We start from the raw sequence: 18,068 nt of genomic DNA, 5'->3' as shown, positions 1-18,068 counted from the left end.
AGACCTGCACTCTAGTGTGCAGAGGTTTTATTGGCCAAAACGGGTGAAAAGTGATTAAAAAAGGCACAGGAAAACTACACGTCTAAGTAATGAGGGAGGGGGAGACAGTCAAACAGTAGGAACGGCGGCCGGGACAGCAGCAACAGCAGACCTAATAAAGGCCAACATAACACTCCATATAATAACCTGGAACACATACAAATGCAACCTGAAGATATAAGGGAACAGCTAGCAGGGGAGCTCCCTTTCATTATAGTTTGCACTGTAACAACATGATGAAATGACAGCTGAAATACTGGGAGAGTAACAGAGATGGATAAAAGGTCATATTTGGCGGAGACATGCCATTGTTTGGTAAATTTCTTGAGGGTTGACTTCCCAGTAAGCTCAGTCCTTCTCTCATATCAGCAACCTCTCAAGCTCCACTCCCCCGTCCCTTTCTCAGACCATAGTGGTCAGCTTGTCTATGAGATCATCAATAGTGTAGACCATGAGCTTGATGTCGTCCCTCTCAGACATGCGGTGATGGCCATGCCGCCGCAGGATGATATCCACATCGGGGCTGAGGACGCGCTCTGCAACCTGCATGGAGATGTGCCAGGGTACTTCCTCGTCTTTGAGCCCGTGAATGAGCCGTACGGGACAGGTGATGGGGATGGGACTCTGGAGGACACAGTGGTTTTCTGCCTCTCGCAGGAAGTCCATGCTGAACCTATAAAGACCCTCCTCTGAGTGTTTGGTGGGGACTGTCCACTCCCCCTTCTCCTCAAACTCCTTGCGTGTCTGCGCATTCAAACATGGACAAATCCGATTCAGAAAAACATTTAAATGAAAATGCCTGCAAAGTTTCGCACAGCATAACCACAAAATTGAATATATGTGATAATATTATATGTTCCTACCTCCAGAGGAAGAGAATTGAACGCTGTGACGATGTGATCAGCGGCAGTGGAGATGCCCACCAGTGCTGCAGTCTTCTCTGGTCTTGCAATGGCTGCCAGCAGCATGAACCAACCGCCTATACTGGAACCCACCAGTATCTACAAGTAAAAAAAACAAAAAAACCCCAACATAAATAAAATGAAACAGATTAGTATTGTTTTTTAACTAAAAACCTAATTAAAAACACTCCATAAAGACAACACCAGACTCTTGCAGTATGATCACAGTGGTGACAGACTAATAACACAAATGTGGTACCACAGTGACATCTTCTGGAGACATAGTGGAACATACAATGGGATGGAGGTTAAAGGGTTCAATTAACTCTAATTATATTATTGATTCTTCTCTTGCCCCGATTCTTTTTTATTGGTTCTCTAATAAATCCATTTTTTGGTAATTTGTTCAGAGCAAAATAAGGTTTAAAATATAGTTTTTAGTGTTAACTTTATGACTTGACAATGAACGAATAATACAGTCCCCCCTTCAAAATTGTGTTTCACTTATTGTTACTTCACTTCAATGTTTCAACTTCGCTGCGCAGAAAGACATGCAGAGTTTGACATCAGAATTCTAAAGAATGAGTGGATGTAATTTAATGGGTTTTTATTTTATTTTTTAAAGATATTTTTGGGGCTTTTTAGCCTTTAATCGATCGGACAGACAAGCGTGAAGGGCGGAAAGAGAGAGAGGGGGAGTGACATGCAGCAAAGCGCCACAGGCTGGAGTCGAACCCGTGCCGCTGCAGCAACAGCCTTGTACATGGGGTGCCTGCTCTATCTGCTAAGACACCGACGCCCCATTTAATGAGTTTTTAACAAGGTAATTGAAATTTTTTGTGAAAAAACATCAACTTACATTATTCAAATAAGTATTTATTTAAGTCTTTAATGTTTGGAGAGGATCACTATACAAAGATGACAAATTATTGACTAAAAACTAACATTTTAAAATTCAATAATTCACCAGTGGAGCTAGAGCCCTGATTCACCAGAACCCTCTCAGTTCATTTTTGATTTCCAATGGGCATTATCAATAGAGTAGTGCAGGAATGAGTCCTATAACTCAGAGATGAGTTAGCACTCCTGGTTCCAAGCAGACAGTTACAAAACAATAAGATATAAAAACATATAAAAACAAAAACATAAAATACTTGAAGCAAGCAACAAAACAATCATGCGAGTATGTAAGACGGTTATAACAAAACATAATGTGTCATAAAAACACATAGTAATGTAGAATAAGTTAACTAAAAGCTTGTCTGAATAATAAAGTTTTAATATGTGTTCTAAATGTGTCATATGACGCTGCTGATCTCAAAGAAAAGGGGAGGGCATTCCACAATTCAGGCGCTATAGTCTGGAAAGCACGATCACCACGAGTCACAAAGTGAGTGCGAGGGACTGACAGAAGTAACTGTTCTGAGGATCTGAGTGTCTGATTGGTGCTATAGAGTTGGAGAAGGCTACATATATAGTCAGGGGCTTGGCCATGTAGCGCCTTAAACGTTAACAGCAGCACCTTAAAATAGACCCGGAATTGAACTGGCAGCCAGTGTAAAATTTAGGCGTCTCCGGAATTGAACTGGCAGCCAGTGTAAAATTTAGGCGTCTTAAATAAGGCAATAACTCACAGGTGGCTAAAAGAAAGCACACAACATCATCACGCCGAACATGGCTTTACAGCCTTGCTGTGGTGGTGACACTGAAGCCATGTGACCGTAGTGTAGGTCATTTAACGTTAGCTTTTTAGTTATGGCGATTCACGCTTCAAAAAGCATTAAAGTGGTGTTTATTTGTGAAGATTGTCTTGCTGAACAAAATGTCTAAGTATCATAAACTTTTGTTTGCAACAGAGCTTTTTTTGTGCAATAATCCAAAACCCAATGGAAAAATTGACATTTGCTTTCTGCATTGGCTTACAAAAAAACCGTCATCTCTCATGCACTCTATGGCCGAAGATCAAAATACCTTTGTACACATCTGGATGGACCTACAACCAATCAGAGTAACAAAATGTGAAGTGCACGATGGACAAATGTAAACACACAATAACGTGCAGAGATGAACTGTGATGGTGTAGCGTTGACATGTCAGTAAATAAGTGTTGCATTTTTCGCCATAAGAATTTGAAAATAATACTTTAACACAAAGTTCCTCATCGGCTGCAGCCATCTTTGTTGTTTTCAAAAGTGCCTCAACAGCATTCCTCTCTACCAATCTAGGCTGATGCTTGCCAGAGTGTGCCCCAGTGCGTGGATGCACGAGCCAAAAATGACAGCACATATTTTGCATTAAGCGCAAAGGCTCAACACGTTGTCAGTCATCACCTCATACACGCCCCATATTAGATCAACAGTTGAGCTAACCTGTTATATGTCAATCTGTCTGTACGGGGAGGACGAGACACATCTGCCAAAGCAAATAAAACACGAGCTCGAGGATTTGTTTGGTTTGCAGGCTGGTGGAACTAGAGCTTGTGATTAACATTATATTATTAAATTGTGTTCAAACAACACAAGTTTTCCATTTTTGGTTTCTCTTTTCACAGGCTTCCTGTATGGCTCTGATGTTTGATTATCTATCCATCTATGAGTATCTTATCATTTTTACGGGTTGATTTTAGGAGAAACACTTGTATCACTATGGGAGGATGGACCATGAAGCTGCAGGTTATTAAAAACACATATTCTTGTAATTTAATGCGTGCATATTGAACAAATATAACCTTGTAATTAGACTTGAGCGGTATCTATTTTTCATACCTTAATACCTTTCTGACATTTCATCAGGGTATAGAGTATATGACTGTATTTGTGTGTTAAAAAAGTATTAAAGCTGAGCTACTGGTGATAGAAGTAATTGTAGCATGTACCTCATTGCCATGCCTACAATACTGTGTTTCTAATATGCAGTTAGTCTACTCAGACAAATCTTGTTTATACTTATGGCCTGTAGAATAATAAATGGTATTAAAAATCATACTTTCGGGGTTTCTAAATGCACCGGTATACTGCAGTACCTTGCTACTGCCCAAGCCTACTTGTATTTGTAACTCGTGACTGAAATCAAGGTGTTGCAAGTCTTACATTTTGCCATTCTTGCACAGCTTGTTGAAAAACAAACATTTCAACATGTTTTCCTTTCATGACACAAGCCTTACATGAAAAGCTGCAACAGTGCTCCTTCCAGCCAGCATGAATTCTGACATGCTCTAAATGGGAACCGACTTTCAATTCCCATCCCCACTGAGCAGAATTTTCATAACTTTACTGATAACTCACCACCAGTAATATGCAAAGTGCTATAACCCCATGAAATATTTACCTGTGGCCCCTCCACTAACTCATCCAGCACGTAAAGGACGTCTTTTTTCCAAGTGCCAATAGTTCCTTCTGATAGCACCCCTTCTGAGGCCCCATGTCCTGTGTAGTCAAACCTGGGAAAACAAAAATAGAACAACCCAAGGGCATGGGGATCAGAAGGTTAAACAAAGGCAAGCCGTGAGAGGCCAATGACAAGGTTAATTTGAATACTGTCTTAGACATTATGAGTGCAGTAAATCAGTTATGCACTTCACTTAACATGGGATGGAGCCATGTCTTTTACATCCAGCCACATCAGGAATTTAGTCTTTATAGGACAGTGAGAGGTTTGAAATGGTTGGAGGTATTCAATGAAAACTGGGAAAATTAAGCAATAATTTTAATATACATGCATAACTGCTAGTTACGGCCTCTCACAAGTTAACAGTTGTTGCTTCAATTGGTCCACATTATTGTAAATGGAGTTCTTTGGCTTTTCAATTTGGAAATCATTGAACAAAGCTCTTTCACGTCTGTTGAAATTAAGGGTCCATCTCAGTGAAAAACATCACCACTTGTTATAATCCAGGAACATGGAGAAGGATATGGAACAAGATGTTAAAGATCGTGCCATAACCACATCCACTAAATTTGATTTTGTATGCACTGTGTTATCTTGAGGCATTGTGCTACTTGGAGACAAAATCAGATTGTGTTTAAAACATTATGTAATATATTATTTATACTAAGACTTGTGACTTTATTTGAGCTAAATTTTTTGCTGTTTCCTTATTTCACAGTGCCGCTAAATGTACTGTAACTTGTAATCATATGGTGACCATGTATTTTTTTTTAGCACTTTCACCTTTTACTATGAATTACTGGAGTCAACTAACGGTTTAAAAACTGTTACTTATTGTCTACCTGTGCTTCTCCTGTTGCTCTCAAGGCTGTAGGAGTGTAGCTGTGGGTGTATTCATTTATCTTTTCCAATACATTTATTTTATTGCTGCTCCTTAGCGCACTTTGGATTTTCAGTGTTCAGTTTTAAGAGCTATATGAGTGGAGTTTAATTGCTAAGTGCAAAAGTTTTATTGTTTTGTAGGTAGTGTGGGTGTTTCTTAGCTTTTAAAGATGGAAACCCAGCCTACAGACACACACACACTACATGTATCTGATCTAATCTGTAGGCCTCTTTAGTCTGAGATCATGAGCATGATATTATGTAGTAGGCTATGTACTTCTCTAAGTGTGTTTGGATGACTTACCTAAGGTATGAGTGCCCTAGTGACCTACAAAACTCCTCCAGTGCCTCAGCTTTCTGTCCATTCATGTTGGAGGCATATCCAGGGAGGAAGACCACACCTGGGCTCTTCCCCTTCACCCTTCTGTAGGCCAGCTTTGGGAGGTCTGGTCGTGATGCATACTGGACTGTGGACTTGTGTCTCCTGACTCCTGGTTGACACAGTACAACATATAAGTGCTATGGCAAAAAAATATTGTGTAAATGATTCAATGTACGGTAAATAAGCCACAATAGAAAAACAACTTGCCTGAATACACACCCTATTTCATAAGATTAGATTTCCATTGGCGCAATCTAGAAATCCGCACATGGACACTGAGGAAACAGCGTGGTCATTTTATCATATCGCCCTAACATACCAACATTTTACCGTAGTTAAACATCTAAATGAAGCTAATTACTGTCGAAGCAGTTTCAAACACTACAATAACGAACACATATGGCGCAAAACATTCACAAGCGCAAACGCAGCACCGTTTACATGCCCTAAATTTTTAAGACGACGCAGTCTGTGTGAGCCACACCCCCTCGTCTGCCTTTAAATACCCTCATAGACATCTCAAACGTTGTGGGAATAATTGTGTCAAAAGCGGAGACTTGAACAAACCTTCCAGGCGCTGTGAAGACAAAGCTGTGAGCCCTCCATTGCTTAAAATCTGTGAAAGTCCTCTGCGGCAGGACCTCAGCGCGACGGCTGCCATACTGCTCCGCGACCCACTGAGGAAGTATCGCGAGAGTAGCAGCGGTGAGTCTCGTTTACTCACGGAGCGCATCAGTTGTAGTCCATTACATTACAACTACAGAGCAGCTCTGTGGAGCAGAGGAAGAAGTACTCAGATCCAAAAAGTAAAAGAAGTAACAGGCTTGTAAAGTGTAAATAAACTCCAGTCCTCCGTTATGAAAAGTTTTACTTAAAATATCAAAATAAAAATAACTCATTAAAAACAGAATGGCCTTTGTTAGTGTCATAACATAGCCTACTGAATAAATAAAATGTGTGCAGCATTTTAATGTTGCAGCTGATTTAATGTTCTGTTATGCAGTTTAATCTTCACAATTCATCATGTTATAAACTGACCATGTGTTTTACGTGCAAATTCTTAATCTGCAAAGCAACTAGTCACTATACTGTAAGTATAAGAAAGTATAAGGTAGCAGTGAATGTAAAAGCATAGTACAAATACCTCAAAACTGTACTTAAGTGCAATGCTTGATGAAATATAGCAGTCATATTTCACCAAGCAAATTTTCTCTTGTTTGTTTTTACTCATTTTCAGTTCCCAAACTAATAAATAGTACAAAATCTCTGCAGTTCAGTAACATGTTTAATCTTTTATCCATAATGGCAGCTAAAGGCCTGTTGGTTTTGAATGTTATTATAAAGGGAAGTAAGTAGCCCAGAAGTCAATACAAAGTAAAAACAATTTAGTCTATAGGTGTATTTTTCAATTAATTTCAACATTTTATAGACAGTGCTGGAATTATAGTATTCACATCCTTTATTTAAGCAACAAGATGCACATATTCCTGTACCACCTTACAAAGATAATTATGGTCAGAGATAATTTTGTCACATTTACACTAAGATCCGGAACAAGATCACACACTACATTAGCAATAAGCTCTATTACACATTTCAAACATGTATATAAACACTATCTGATTGAAGGACACACCTGCAGCTACTGATTTAAATCCCAAATTCCATTTTACTCACTCCACTTCAGTCCCCTACTCTTCACTGTTTGTGTAGCTGCCTATGTTTCTGTTGATTGTTTCTGTTTCTGTATTGTAAAAGGGACCTGCTGAAAACTAGTTTCTATCCGAGTCAGGCCAGGTTTAACTGTAACACACACTTTTAATTCCTTTCCATTATAAATATGACAATAGTGTAAATATAATAAACAATAATGATATTGGTGTATGTAATCATGCATATATTTTATATTTCTCTATTCTAATGTACACATACTGTTTGATTACTTGCTGCTGTAACACTATCTATCTATCTATCTAACAATATTCAGGTATCAGGTATTGCATGGTACTGTAAAGTGCTCTGTAACTCTGGTTATAGAAATAAAGTTTATTATTATTATTATTATCATCATTTTAATGTTAGCTGGTTGATGGGGAGCTTATTTGATATTACTGGGCAATTTTATAGGTTAAAATAAATATGTTATGGGTTAATAATGTTTTTATTCCCTCTGAAACGTAGGCCAGAGGAATAAAAAGTAGCAGAAAATGAAAAAAGAACAAGTAGTCAAATTTGTTTTTTAAGTACAGTACTTGAGAAAATGTGCTTAGTTACTTTCCACTTCTGCTTATTGACTTTTCTTGCACTGGCTTTATTTTGCACTATTTTTATTTTATGTTACCCACATGGGAATTGAGGCGTCCATGCATTAGTGTTGGGCATGTAGTGGCTAAGCTAAAGAGGCTCCCCATTGCAGAGGTGACTGTTATTGTGATACCACACAGGGTGATAGCAGGTGAGTCAAAAGGCTGGATTAAACCTGGTTAGAGGGTATAATGTAAGGAAGCAGGGAACTTGTGTGTTTGTGACTGTCATGTGAAGTGTCAGTTTGTAACATGACTCAGAGCGTCACAGGCGGAAGGTCACTGAGCAGCAGAACGGAACGGAAGCGGGAGTAAAAAGCCTATCCGCCATTGTGGAAAATGGTAAGGGATATTCCAGTAAGACACTAGTCACTTTCAGACTGACTGTTAGAGACCATCTGTGGCAGGATCGCACACGGTAACTGACGCCGTTTCCACAGACACAAAGTCGCCGTTTGTAACGAGCACGAGCCGCGGATCTGTCGTCGTCAGGTCTGACCACGGGAGGAAAACGCCGCCTTGTAGCCGCCACAGAGTGATTGGACAGCCCGAGAGACGAGCCAGGAAAGCACCGGAGTGCAGAGAGAGGCAGGGGGAAGCCGTGGACAGTCTCGCAAACAGCTATCAGTTTCGGTTCCTGGAGGATGTCTGCGACCACAGTCGATCAGGTTCGTGTATTGACAGCCGGAAGGTGCTATATAAATTAGCCGTGCGGCGAAATGAAACTTTGCCGACAACAGTTTGATCCGGTTCGGCACGCCGGATCAAACAGGCTAAAAAAGTCTTTGATATATGGTAGCTATTAGCTGTAATGTAGGCCGACTGTACTGCCAACCAACTCTAGCTGTAGCCGGTTGCCAATGCGGCACCGTTTAGTTACTGGATGTCAGAGCGTTTGACATCCGGTCAATAATAACGCGAAGCAACCTGTAAATGTTAACATCCGGGCTGATGGCTGTAGCCTGAGGTTACTACTGTCGACTGGTATATTTATTCATGTAGCATACAGCCTGCTGTGTGTGTGTGTGTATGTGTGTGTGTCGTGATCTGACAACATCTCTTCTGTGCTGCTCATTATTTCAGAGACCTAAAGGACAAGGAAATAAAGGTAAGGATATTAACTAGATGATTACAAGCCCCCATTTTGAAATTGTACTTCAGGGTGATGGTACAATCTGTTTCGATGTTGTGCTTTGACACTGCAGCTTATGTATGCTACTGACTGTCCTTTATTGTGTGTTTGTTTTGATAATGTTAAACCACACTGAGATCTTGTGATGTTTCACATTTGACCACCACTAAACCATGCCTACGATATAATCAGCTGACATCTTGTGTCTGCAATATTTTGGACTCCCTGTACAGTACATATTGTGATTTAACGTCCTCTCTTTCCATCTGTAGTGCAAAACGGATCAATGCATCAAAAGGATGGTGTCAATGATGATGATTTTGAGCCTTATCTAAGCGGCCAGACAAATCAGGTAAATTCCTACATACCTAGAATGTGTCACCTAGTATTAAGCCCATAACCTCATGTTATAGACACATTTGTTGCATAACTTTAGGTGTCAGTCACTCCAGTCCACTGTGTCTTGTTTGTCCCTAAAGATGGTATGTGTTTCTGTCACTCAAACCATCTATATTTAGTGTTCTTAAACATATACGATGCAGGGTTTTCCTAAAAAAAACAAAAAACAATGTACAGACTCATACAGAGGTGATCCCTCTCAATTTTCGTTTATGACCCACTAGAAGTAGTGGGCGTGTACCCCTACAGTGCTCAGGTGAGGTTTGGGAATTGTAGAAATATAGCGACCAGGTGCCAGATGTAAGCAGCAGGCATCCAAAAGACACAGTGCCAAATAAAAATATATATAGCAAGGTGAAACACCAAATGAGAGTGAATATGGGGTCGGCTTTTAGTTTGACTTTTGCTGGCGAGTATGTTTACAACAGTAGACGATAATCCTACATAGCATACCTTTCATATGATGTCATCATGTTTAATTATGTGCTGATTTATTAATTATCATGCATAGTGCATTAACTGACTCTCTCCCTGTGCCACGCAGAGTAACAGCTATCCACCAATGTCTGACCCCTACATGCCCAGCTACTATGCTCCATCCATTGGTTTCCCTTACTCTCTGGGAGAAGCCGCTTGGTCAACAGCAGGGGACCCTCCTATGCCCTACCTAACTACCTATGGACAGATGAGCAATGGCGAGCCGCACTTCATCCCTGATGGCGTGTTCAGCCAGCCAGGAGCCCTGGGAAACACCCCTCCTTTCCTGGGCCAGCATGGCTTCAACTTCTTCCCTGGTAATGCAGACTTTTCCACCTGGGGTACCAGTGTCTCTCAGGGTCAGTCCACGCAGAGCTCGGTCTACAGTAACAGCTATGGGTACGCCCCCAGCTCGCTGGGTCGGGCCATCACGGACGGACAGGCGGGCTTTGGAAGCGACACCCAGCTTAGTAAAGTCCCGGTGCTGAACAGCATTGAGCAAGGTATGACGGGGTTGAAACTGGGTACGGACATGGTGGCAGCTGTCACCAAAACCGTGGGCTCGCCCCTAGGAGGCACAGCAGGTATGAGCAGTATGGCAGCCAATAGCCTCCCTCCGTCTGTCAGCTCATCCGCACCTAAACCTGCCTCCTGGGCAGCTATTGCCAAGAAGCCGGCCAAGCCACAGCCCAAGGTCAAACCCAAAGCCAACATGGGGATGGGGGGAAGCGCCATTCCCCCGCCCCCCATAAAGCACAATATGAACATTGGTACTTGGGACGATAAGGGCTCTCTGAACAAGCCCCCGTTAGCTCAGACTATGATGCCCCCGCAGCCTATGGTGCAGCAGCCTCTCCTAGCTCAGCCCCAGCCCTTACTGCAGAACCCGTTGCCCCCTCAGCCTCAACACCAACACCAGCCCCAACACCAACACCAGCCCTTCCAGCTCCATTCTCTCCAGTCCCCCCAACACCCCCAGCCTATGCCCCCTGGCCCTCCACACCTGCACCTTTCCTCTCAACCTGGCCCCCCACAGCCCCTTCATCAGCAGCAACCCCAGCAGCCTGGTCCACCCCCCAACCGTTGGGTGGCCCCCAGGAACCGGGGTGAGGGCTTCGGTCTGGGCGGGGGAGTCCCACTGAGTGCCTCCCCTTGCTCTGGAGAAGTGCATCCCGTGCTGGAGAAACTGCGTGCCCTCAACAACTACAACCCCAAAGACTTTGACTGGAACTTGAAAAACGGACGTGTTTTCATTATCAAGAGCTATTCTGAAGATGACATCCACCGCTCAATCAAATACTCTATCTGGTGCAGTACAGAACATGGCAACAAGCGTCTGGATAGTGCCTACCGCTCACTGGGCAACAAGGGGCCCCTGTACCTGTTGTTCAGCGTCAACGGCAGTGGGCACTTCTGTGGCGTGGCTGAGATGCGCTCACCGGTGGACTACAATGCCTATGCAGGCGTCTGGTCTCAGGACAAGTGGAAGGGCAAGTTTGAGGTGAAGTGGGCGTTCATCAAAGACGTGCCCAACAACCAGCTGCGACACATCCGGCTGGAGAACAATGACAACAAGCCAGTGACCAACTCCAGGGACACTCAGGAAGTGCCTCTGGAGAAGGCCAAACAAGTGCTTAAAATTATCGCCACTTACAAGCATACCACCTCAATCTTTGATGACTTTGCACATTACGAGAAACGTCAGGAAGAGGAGGAGGCTCTGAGGAAGGTGAGATAAACAGACACAGAAATAGCCCCGTCCCCCTGTAAATAGCTTGTTTGTATGCATGACACAGTTCAGTTTAGTTACCCTTTATTTAAAGGGAGGTAACTTTCCCTGAGTCACTGCTACAGGCTGTAGCCAGACTGTAATCAGCTGATCTTGTTCCACCTGCTCTTAGACAGAGGTTGTAACATCCTGTGGTCGAATGATCAGTCTGGTGTAAATGGAAGTTCCCAGAGGCCTGTCAGCAGATTGACGTGCCACCATTACTCACAGGCACGTTCAGGAAACCCTGATTCCTCATCAGCCATCTTGTGCTGTGTGAGATTGCGATGATCTGCCCAAGTGGAGTTAGATGCATAGAGGTTTCCTGAAATAGCCCGCATTCCTGGCATTCCTCCTTTCAGACAAAGGCAGATGTAGGCTCTGATCTCCCTTTGAACGCCGAGCCACCCTGCTCTCCACAGGCTCCTCATGCTTTATTAGTCTTTAACAACATAAGCCCTTGGCCTGCACACTGGCTGCAGCTTGCCTCAGAGTTGGTACAGTTTGCCTCAGATGTCCTAAACGGTTGATTTTAAAGGAAGATTTCCCAGCTAAACACATGATAAAAATGCATGATTATTTGTCTGTGCACATAGTTCTGAAAAACACACACAGAGTAAGCCTGCGCCTTCCGAGGGGAAACTGAAATATGTAGCAGTGGTAATAACAGTGGTGTACCACAAATGTTAGTCTAAGTAGTAAAAACTCTGTGGGATGCTACTGCTGTGGAAAAACAGCAGCCAAGGAGAGAATAACTTGTTATCACCGCTAGCACTCTGCTGCATCCATTCTTAGATTCACCAGTATGCTAATCTAATTGCGTTTAGAAAACCCCCATGACCTGCTCCCTCCTTCTCTCCCACTCCCCCACTGCTGGTGCTCCATTGATGCTGTATTGACTCCTCTCTGCTGACCTTGTTAATATGCGCCGGGTTACTTTCTCATAAATATTTCAAGTCAATGTTTTCAGGCTTCTGAAAACAACCTGTCAGTAGAAAGCCTGTTTCATCCTGCGTTGTGCAGGCGTTGCGCTGTGCTGCTTTTGTAGCCCTGACCTCCTACATGACAGCACCGGCCCAGCTGAGGCCTCACCCTCCTTCGCCTGACAAGGTTAATTGTTCTCTATTGTTTGGCCTGTCCTTCCCGAACTTTGAGAGGTGTCAAACCAGCACAGCTACCTGCACTGTAACATCCTCCCAAAGTGTTTTTAAAGATAACTTTAGATCCAAATGTTGTTGCAGGGTTTTATTAGCATAACTAATTTGGCAATTAATACGTAGAGGTTAGCTGCTTCCTTCCTGTGGATGTACTGTAATAAGGAGGCTCATGCTGTGTGCGGGTGAATACCAGGCATTCTGGGGATAGGGTTACACTGGTCTCACAGGGCTTTTCCCATACCACTCACATGGACACCCACTCCTCAAGAGGACACTGTATTCCTCTTTTATTGTCATCCACGGCACACCTTTGAATATTTGATATATGAGCTGTGTTGTGATTACTTATGTAAGACCGGCATCACCACAAGCTTCGTGTCGTGGCTGCAGTGTGACACATCCAAACATTTTGGTCAGTACATACCTGAGGCTTACTAAACTCCTTCTCTCTGCTTTTCTTGCAGCGGATACTCTCTTGCTCTGTGTCTCACTTATTGTAGCACTAGACAGAAAAAGCTCGAGGTATCCTCGCCTTAGTGATTGATTGTTTTCCTGTCAGCGTAGTGTAACTCAGTGAGAACAACAGACTCGCCTAAAAATAAGATATGAGGTTGTTTTCATCCAAGGAGCCTGTAAATACATATTTTTTGCTAACCGTGATTTTTATTCCTGCATGATTGTTTGTGTTGTCTTCAGTTAAGTTAAATTGTGCTTATATTGGAATATAATGTTTAAGACAATATGCAAGACATTATTTGGTTTTGGAAACCAGTTCCTTCCACAATGAACAGGAAGTCAGACTGTTTAAAATGGAATAACACATGACATGAAGAATGTATTTGGTTTTCTGAAGAAGCAGCTGTTCTCAAATAGTCAGAAGTGATGGAAAACTTTTATATTTAGTTTACTTTCAGCAGCACGGTATACTGCAACATGATGCTGGTAACTCATTACTAATCTTTCCATAGGGCTGGGCCATATGGACCAAAATAATATCTCTGTATTTTTTAGGTTAAATGGAAATTCCTGATATATATCTGGGTATTTTCTATGAAGTTGTAAGTTAAAGCCACAGGTGAGATGTCACAAGCACTTTAATAAAAAAAATACTGTGATCAAAATGAAATGGAAAGACAGATTAAAAATCGCACAGCTGCAAAACAAATGTTATATGAAATAAGTAAAAGGGGCTATATGCAATACACAATAATGTTGAATATCATGATATTACATTAAACAGATATTAAAGTGAACTCAGTTCAGCCCTTCTGCTGCTTTCAGTATACTGCTGAAATACAATATATTGCTTGTTGAATTTAAAAAAAAAAATGAAAGGGAAAATTATTTCCAACATTCTTTTATTGAACAAATTAAACATTTAAATGAACACAAATTATCAGAGAAGGTGTTAGTTACATTTTAAAGTGTAGTTTTCTACTGATACTCTCTTTCATTTGTTTATGGGGCACTTTGACATTGGGTTGACGAAAAAATTCGATACATTGTGCAGCCCTAGTTGAAAAATTTGTTGCAAAGGCCACAAAATTTTAGCACTTAAAATATTAATTCCAAATTCAATTAAGTCCACTGTAGTTTCAGACGATTCAAATTCTATGTTGGAGGAGTTTAAAAAGAGATTTTCCATCACCTTTCAAATGAATATAGTGCTGAAAAATTGCAGGCATTGTTTTAAATATCTTTATGTATTTTTATTTATGCACATAGCTTGGACAGAGAGAGACTTTGCTTGTCCGTCTTATATATGTCTATATAAAAATGTCTCACAGGATGTAGTATGTCAGTATAGGCCTGCCATTAGCTGGCTGTGCTATGGTTTTGCAAGGGCGCTGTCACTGCATCGTGAGCTTAACACCGCCCTAGACGATTTTGATTGGTTTATAAAATACAAACAATCCAAAGTGTTTTTCCTCCCTGATGCTTCCAGACCTTTTCCTCGCTTTGACACTACCAAGTAGAACAGCAATGTGTTTCGATTCACCACACACACACACACACACACACACATATACAATCAAACTCTCACCTCACACAAACCAGCGGCTCTGTCTCGCACACACAAAGCTGTATCACACAGGTGCTACTGCGGTAATGCCAGCCATCACACAGACCGATTCTTGCGTAGCATGTGCGACATAAAGGCCTGTGTCTCACTGTACAGCCCTGAATAGACCGATTAACACACTGATTAACATGTACCCGTGCTGTGTGTCTCATCTTACAGGAGAACATGAGCGAATGGGTCCAGGCTCGCACTGGGGCTGCTGCTACCGATTATTTTCATTGTTGATTAATATGTTGATAATGGGGTTAGGAAATGGTCAAAAATGTAGATCAGTGTTTTCCAGAGTCGACGATGACGGTCTCAAATGTCTTGTTTTGTCCACAACCCAAAGATATTCATTTACTGTCATACGGGAGTAAAGAAAGCAGAAAATCTTCACATTTAAGAGGCTGAAATCAGAGATTTTTTTTCTTGAAAAATCACTCTAACAGATAGTTGATTGTCAAATTAGCTGGGAAGTTAATTTAATAGTTGATATATTGATTAACTGTTGCTTTTCTAGTTTGCATAGACACAGAGGGAGAGTGTGAGAGGAGAAATGCAAACTGGTACGGCTTTACAAAAGAAACGGGTCATGTAGTGCAAAATCAAACAATGCTGATGATCATCTCATCCTGTATTTCATTCGAAACATATTGATATACCTTTAAAAAAACAGTATACTGCCCAGCCCTATATATAATTCAAAGGAATGAATGGACTCAAAATAGAAACATTCAATAAATCCTAAGTAATGTATGAGATTTGCAGAGCAGTATGAAAGCCAGTGGACACAATAAAGGCATGACATGTCTCTTGTAAGAAGTACAATCAATATTGATCGCCTTTGTGAATGGGTTTTGATCATCTCTGTCATAGTAGTGTGACCAGGTTCTCTTACATGGTGCTTTCAGGAGTCAAAAATCAAGTGTCACATCTTCTTATGATGTCACATGTTGTCAGTGGTCCCAGAGTTTGTTGCAGTGCCCCAGAGTTATTCCACCTCAGACGTTAAATGCATCTGTGTCTGACAGCAGAAAGAATGAACGATTAGCATAAACATAACAAGTGTCTTCAATGTGAATTCTCCATCAGCATTTGACATTAATCCTGCGAGTGAAAGAGCGGGGGAGCAGCTCTGATGTTGCACTTTTAGCCGCTGTTTATGTTTGTTTGTGTCCCGTGTTTGCTCTCGTTCTGATGCCATCCACTGATTATCTCTCTCTGTTTTGTTTTCTCTCGCCAGGAGCGCAATAGAAATAAACAGTAACCTTCAAGCAAGCTCTCTGCTAGAACTGCAACACTAATGACGTAGGACCTTAAATAAAAATTTGCCTAACCACAAGGAGGAAAGGCTCTCACAAATCTTCCCGCTGAAGACGACAATGTATCTGAACACTTGAACATGACAATAGATGGACTCATCTGTATCCGTTGACTGGTGCATCAAACCCTGTGTTCCTGTCTCACGAGAAAAAGAGCGTAACCCACTTTGAAAACTGTCTTTAAAGCACTTTCAGTCCTCCTAAACAGCCTCTACCAATACCCTTAACTCTCTAACTCTGTGTTCTTCTTTGATTTTGTTTGTGAGCAACTAACTGACTAACCGACGTAGTCAGACGATTTCACCAGGCTTATTTGTAATTTTTTTAATGCCTCAAATGTTTGGGATATTGGTGAGCTTCATCGGCTCCTGAAGAGAATTAAAGATGATCTGTACGAATTAATCTTTTACTTGAATCTGTATTCAGCCGTCTGATCCTCCTCAGACAGAGGTTTGGATGATTGACAGGTGGGACGAAATAATTGGGAAACAGCCACAATCATGCCAATCATAGGATGTATCCTCCCTCTACCTGTTCCCTTCCTTTCTGCATCTGTTTCTGTGTACCAAAAGATTACAATTATGCAGCAGGCTGGCGAGCACCAGCCAGTGCACATTTTTGTTTTTTTCTTTCTCTCTCTTGTGATTCTGTCATTCTGAAGTGCATTTGTCTGAGGAGAAACCTGCTGCTCTGGTAGAACTAGCGGTGGCCTCCTTGGGCCCTGTGGGTGACTGTCTTTGCTCTGATGTTGATGTACTCTACCGTACCTCAGGCTCAATCAGACTGTCTGTCCTCAACAACTCTTAGCACTTTTGGGAGAATCCCCACATCGACCCCCCTCCCCTCCCCCCTGCTTGGCTTGACTGGGATTCCCCCAAAAACGGCAAGACATCAACTGCAAGGATGTGACAGTTTTCTCCTCTAGGTAACTCACTAGCTAAATAAAAATTATCCATGTTTAGCGCAAACCGTGCGTTTGTGTCTTTAATCATTCACCGCAGAAATACATGCATCACTCCTATGCTCCACACACACACACTCAAATATAAACTTTTCTCCTGCTGCACAAACAGATCCTCCCTTTCTGTTTGCGTAATGTGCCTCTAAGTAAACAAGTGTGTGTATATACAGTAGCAGCAACTACAACTCCACTCCTGCTTTGCATTGCAGCACATTGACAGTAGGTGTAAAGTGTGCTGGTGCCAGGGGGGCTGGCTTGATCAAATAATTAAAATATTGAAGGTGTGTAACAAATATACTTGGAGATGATGATACATCACCATGCCTGCTATCCCTCCCAATTTTGTACTGTGTAACAACCAATTCTAATTATTATTATAATAATAATAATAATACATTTTATTTATAGGCACCTCAAAGTAAACTTACAGGCAAAGGTTTTTGAATTTATTACATAAAAACTCATGCAAGAAATGGTGGAAAGTAACTAAGTACATTTACTCAAGCAGTGTACTAAGGCACAGTTTGAGGTACTTTGGTATTTCTTTTTATGCCACTTTATACTTTTACTCTAATAATGTCAAAGGCAAATATTGTACGTTTACTCCACCACATGTACTTGACAGTTGCCTGTAGTTACTGCCCAGCAGATGTGTGGACTCAAGTCACATGACTTGGACTCAAGATCAAAAAGGACTTGCAACTCTGCTTGGACTTTAACACCAATGACTCGTGACTCCACCTGGACTCAGGCCTTTTGACTTGTAAACACTTGATACCCTCCCTGAAGCCTAAAGATGACAAATGTGTTGTTAAAAAGTCTGCCATAAATCAGTTCATTTTCCTACTTTATTTTTTTTACATTTGTCTTTTTATTTCATTGAGACATAAAA

General features: G+C 41.7%; 2 protein-coding genes across 3 annotated transcripts; one reads left to right on the top strand and one right to left on the bottom strand.

Moving 5' to 3' along the window:
• Positions 1-12: 12 nt before the first annotated feature.
• Positions 13-6,289, bottom strand: abhd10b (abhydrolase domain containing 10, depalmitoylase b). Its single transcript, XM_050056852.1, has 5 exons — positions 6,160-6,289; positions 5,515-5,701; positions 4,269-4,380; positions 903-1,040; positions 13-783 (listed from the first exon to the last, which is right to left on the bottom strand). Exons 1-5 carry the CDS (start codon positions 6,251-6,253, stop codon positions 442-444), a joined length of 873 nt encoding a protein of 290 aa, XP_049912809.1. The 5' UTR covers positions 6,254-6,289; the 3' UTR covers positions 13-441.
• Positions 6,290-8,030: 1,741 nt separating this feature from the next.
• Positions 8,031-17,183, top strand: ythdf3 (YTH N6-methyladenosine RNA binding protein F3). 2 transcript variants are annotated; one of them, XM_050056905.1, is made up of 6 exons: positions 8,031-8,237; positions 8,336-8,563; positions 8,979-9,003; positions 9,300-9,379; positions 9,971-11,632; positions 16,137-17,183. In XM_050056905.1, the coding sequence occupies exons 2-6, from the start codon at positions 8,540-8,542 to the stop codon at positions 16,158-16,160; spliced, it is 1,815 nt and encodes a 604-aa protein (XP_049912862.1). In that variant the 5' UTR covers positions 8,031-8,237; positions 8,336-8,539; the 3' UTR covers positions 16,161-17,183. The 2 variants fall into 2 exon arrangements, with proteins under 2 accessions (XP_049912862.1, XP_049912861.1); XM_050056904.1 differs by having other exon boundaries at positions 8,031-8,563.
• Positions 17,184-18,068: the final 885 nt, after the last annotated feature.

The sequence above is a fragment of the Epinephelus moara genome, chromosome 11 (assembly GCF_006386435.1).
Source record: "Epinephelus moara isolate mb chromosome 11, YSFRI_EMoa_1.0, whole genome shotgun sequence".
In the NCBI taxonomy this organism is placed as follows: domain Eukaryota; kingdom Metazoa; phylum Chordata; class Actinopteri; order Perciformes; family Serranidae; genus Epinephelus; species Epinephelus moara.
Note: the sequence above shows the minus strand (reverse complement) of the source record. Positions and strands in the feature narration are given on the sequence as shown.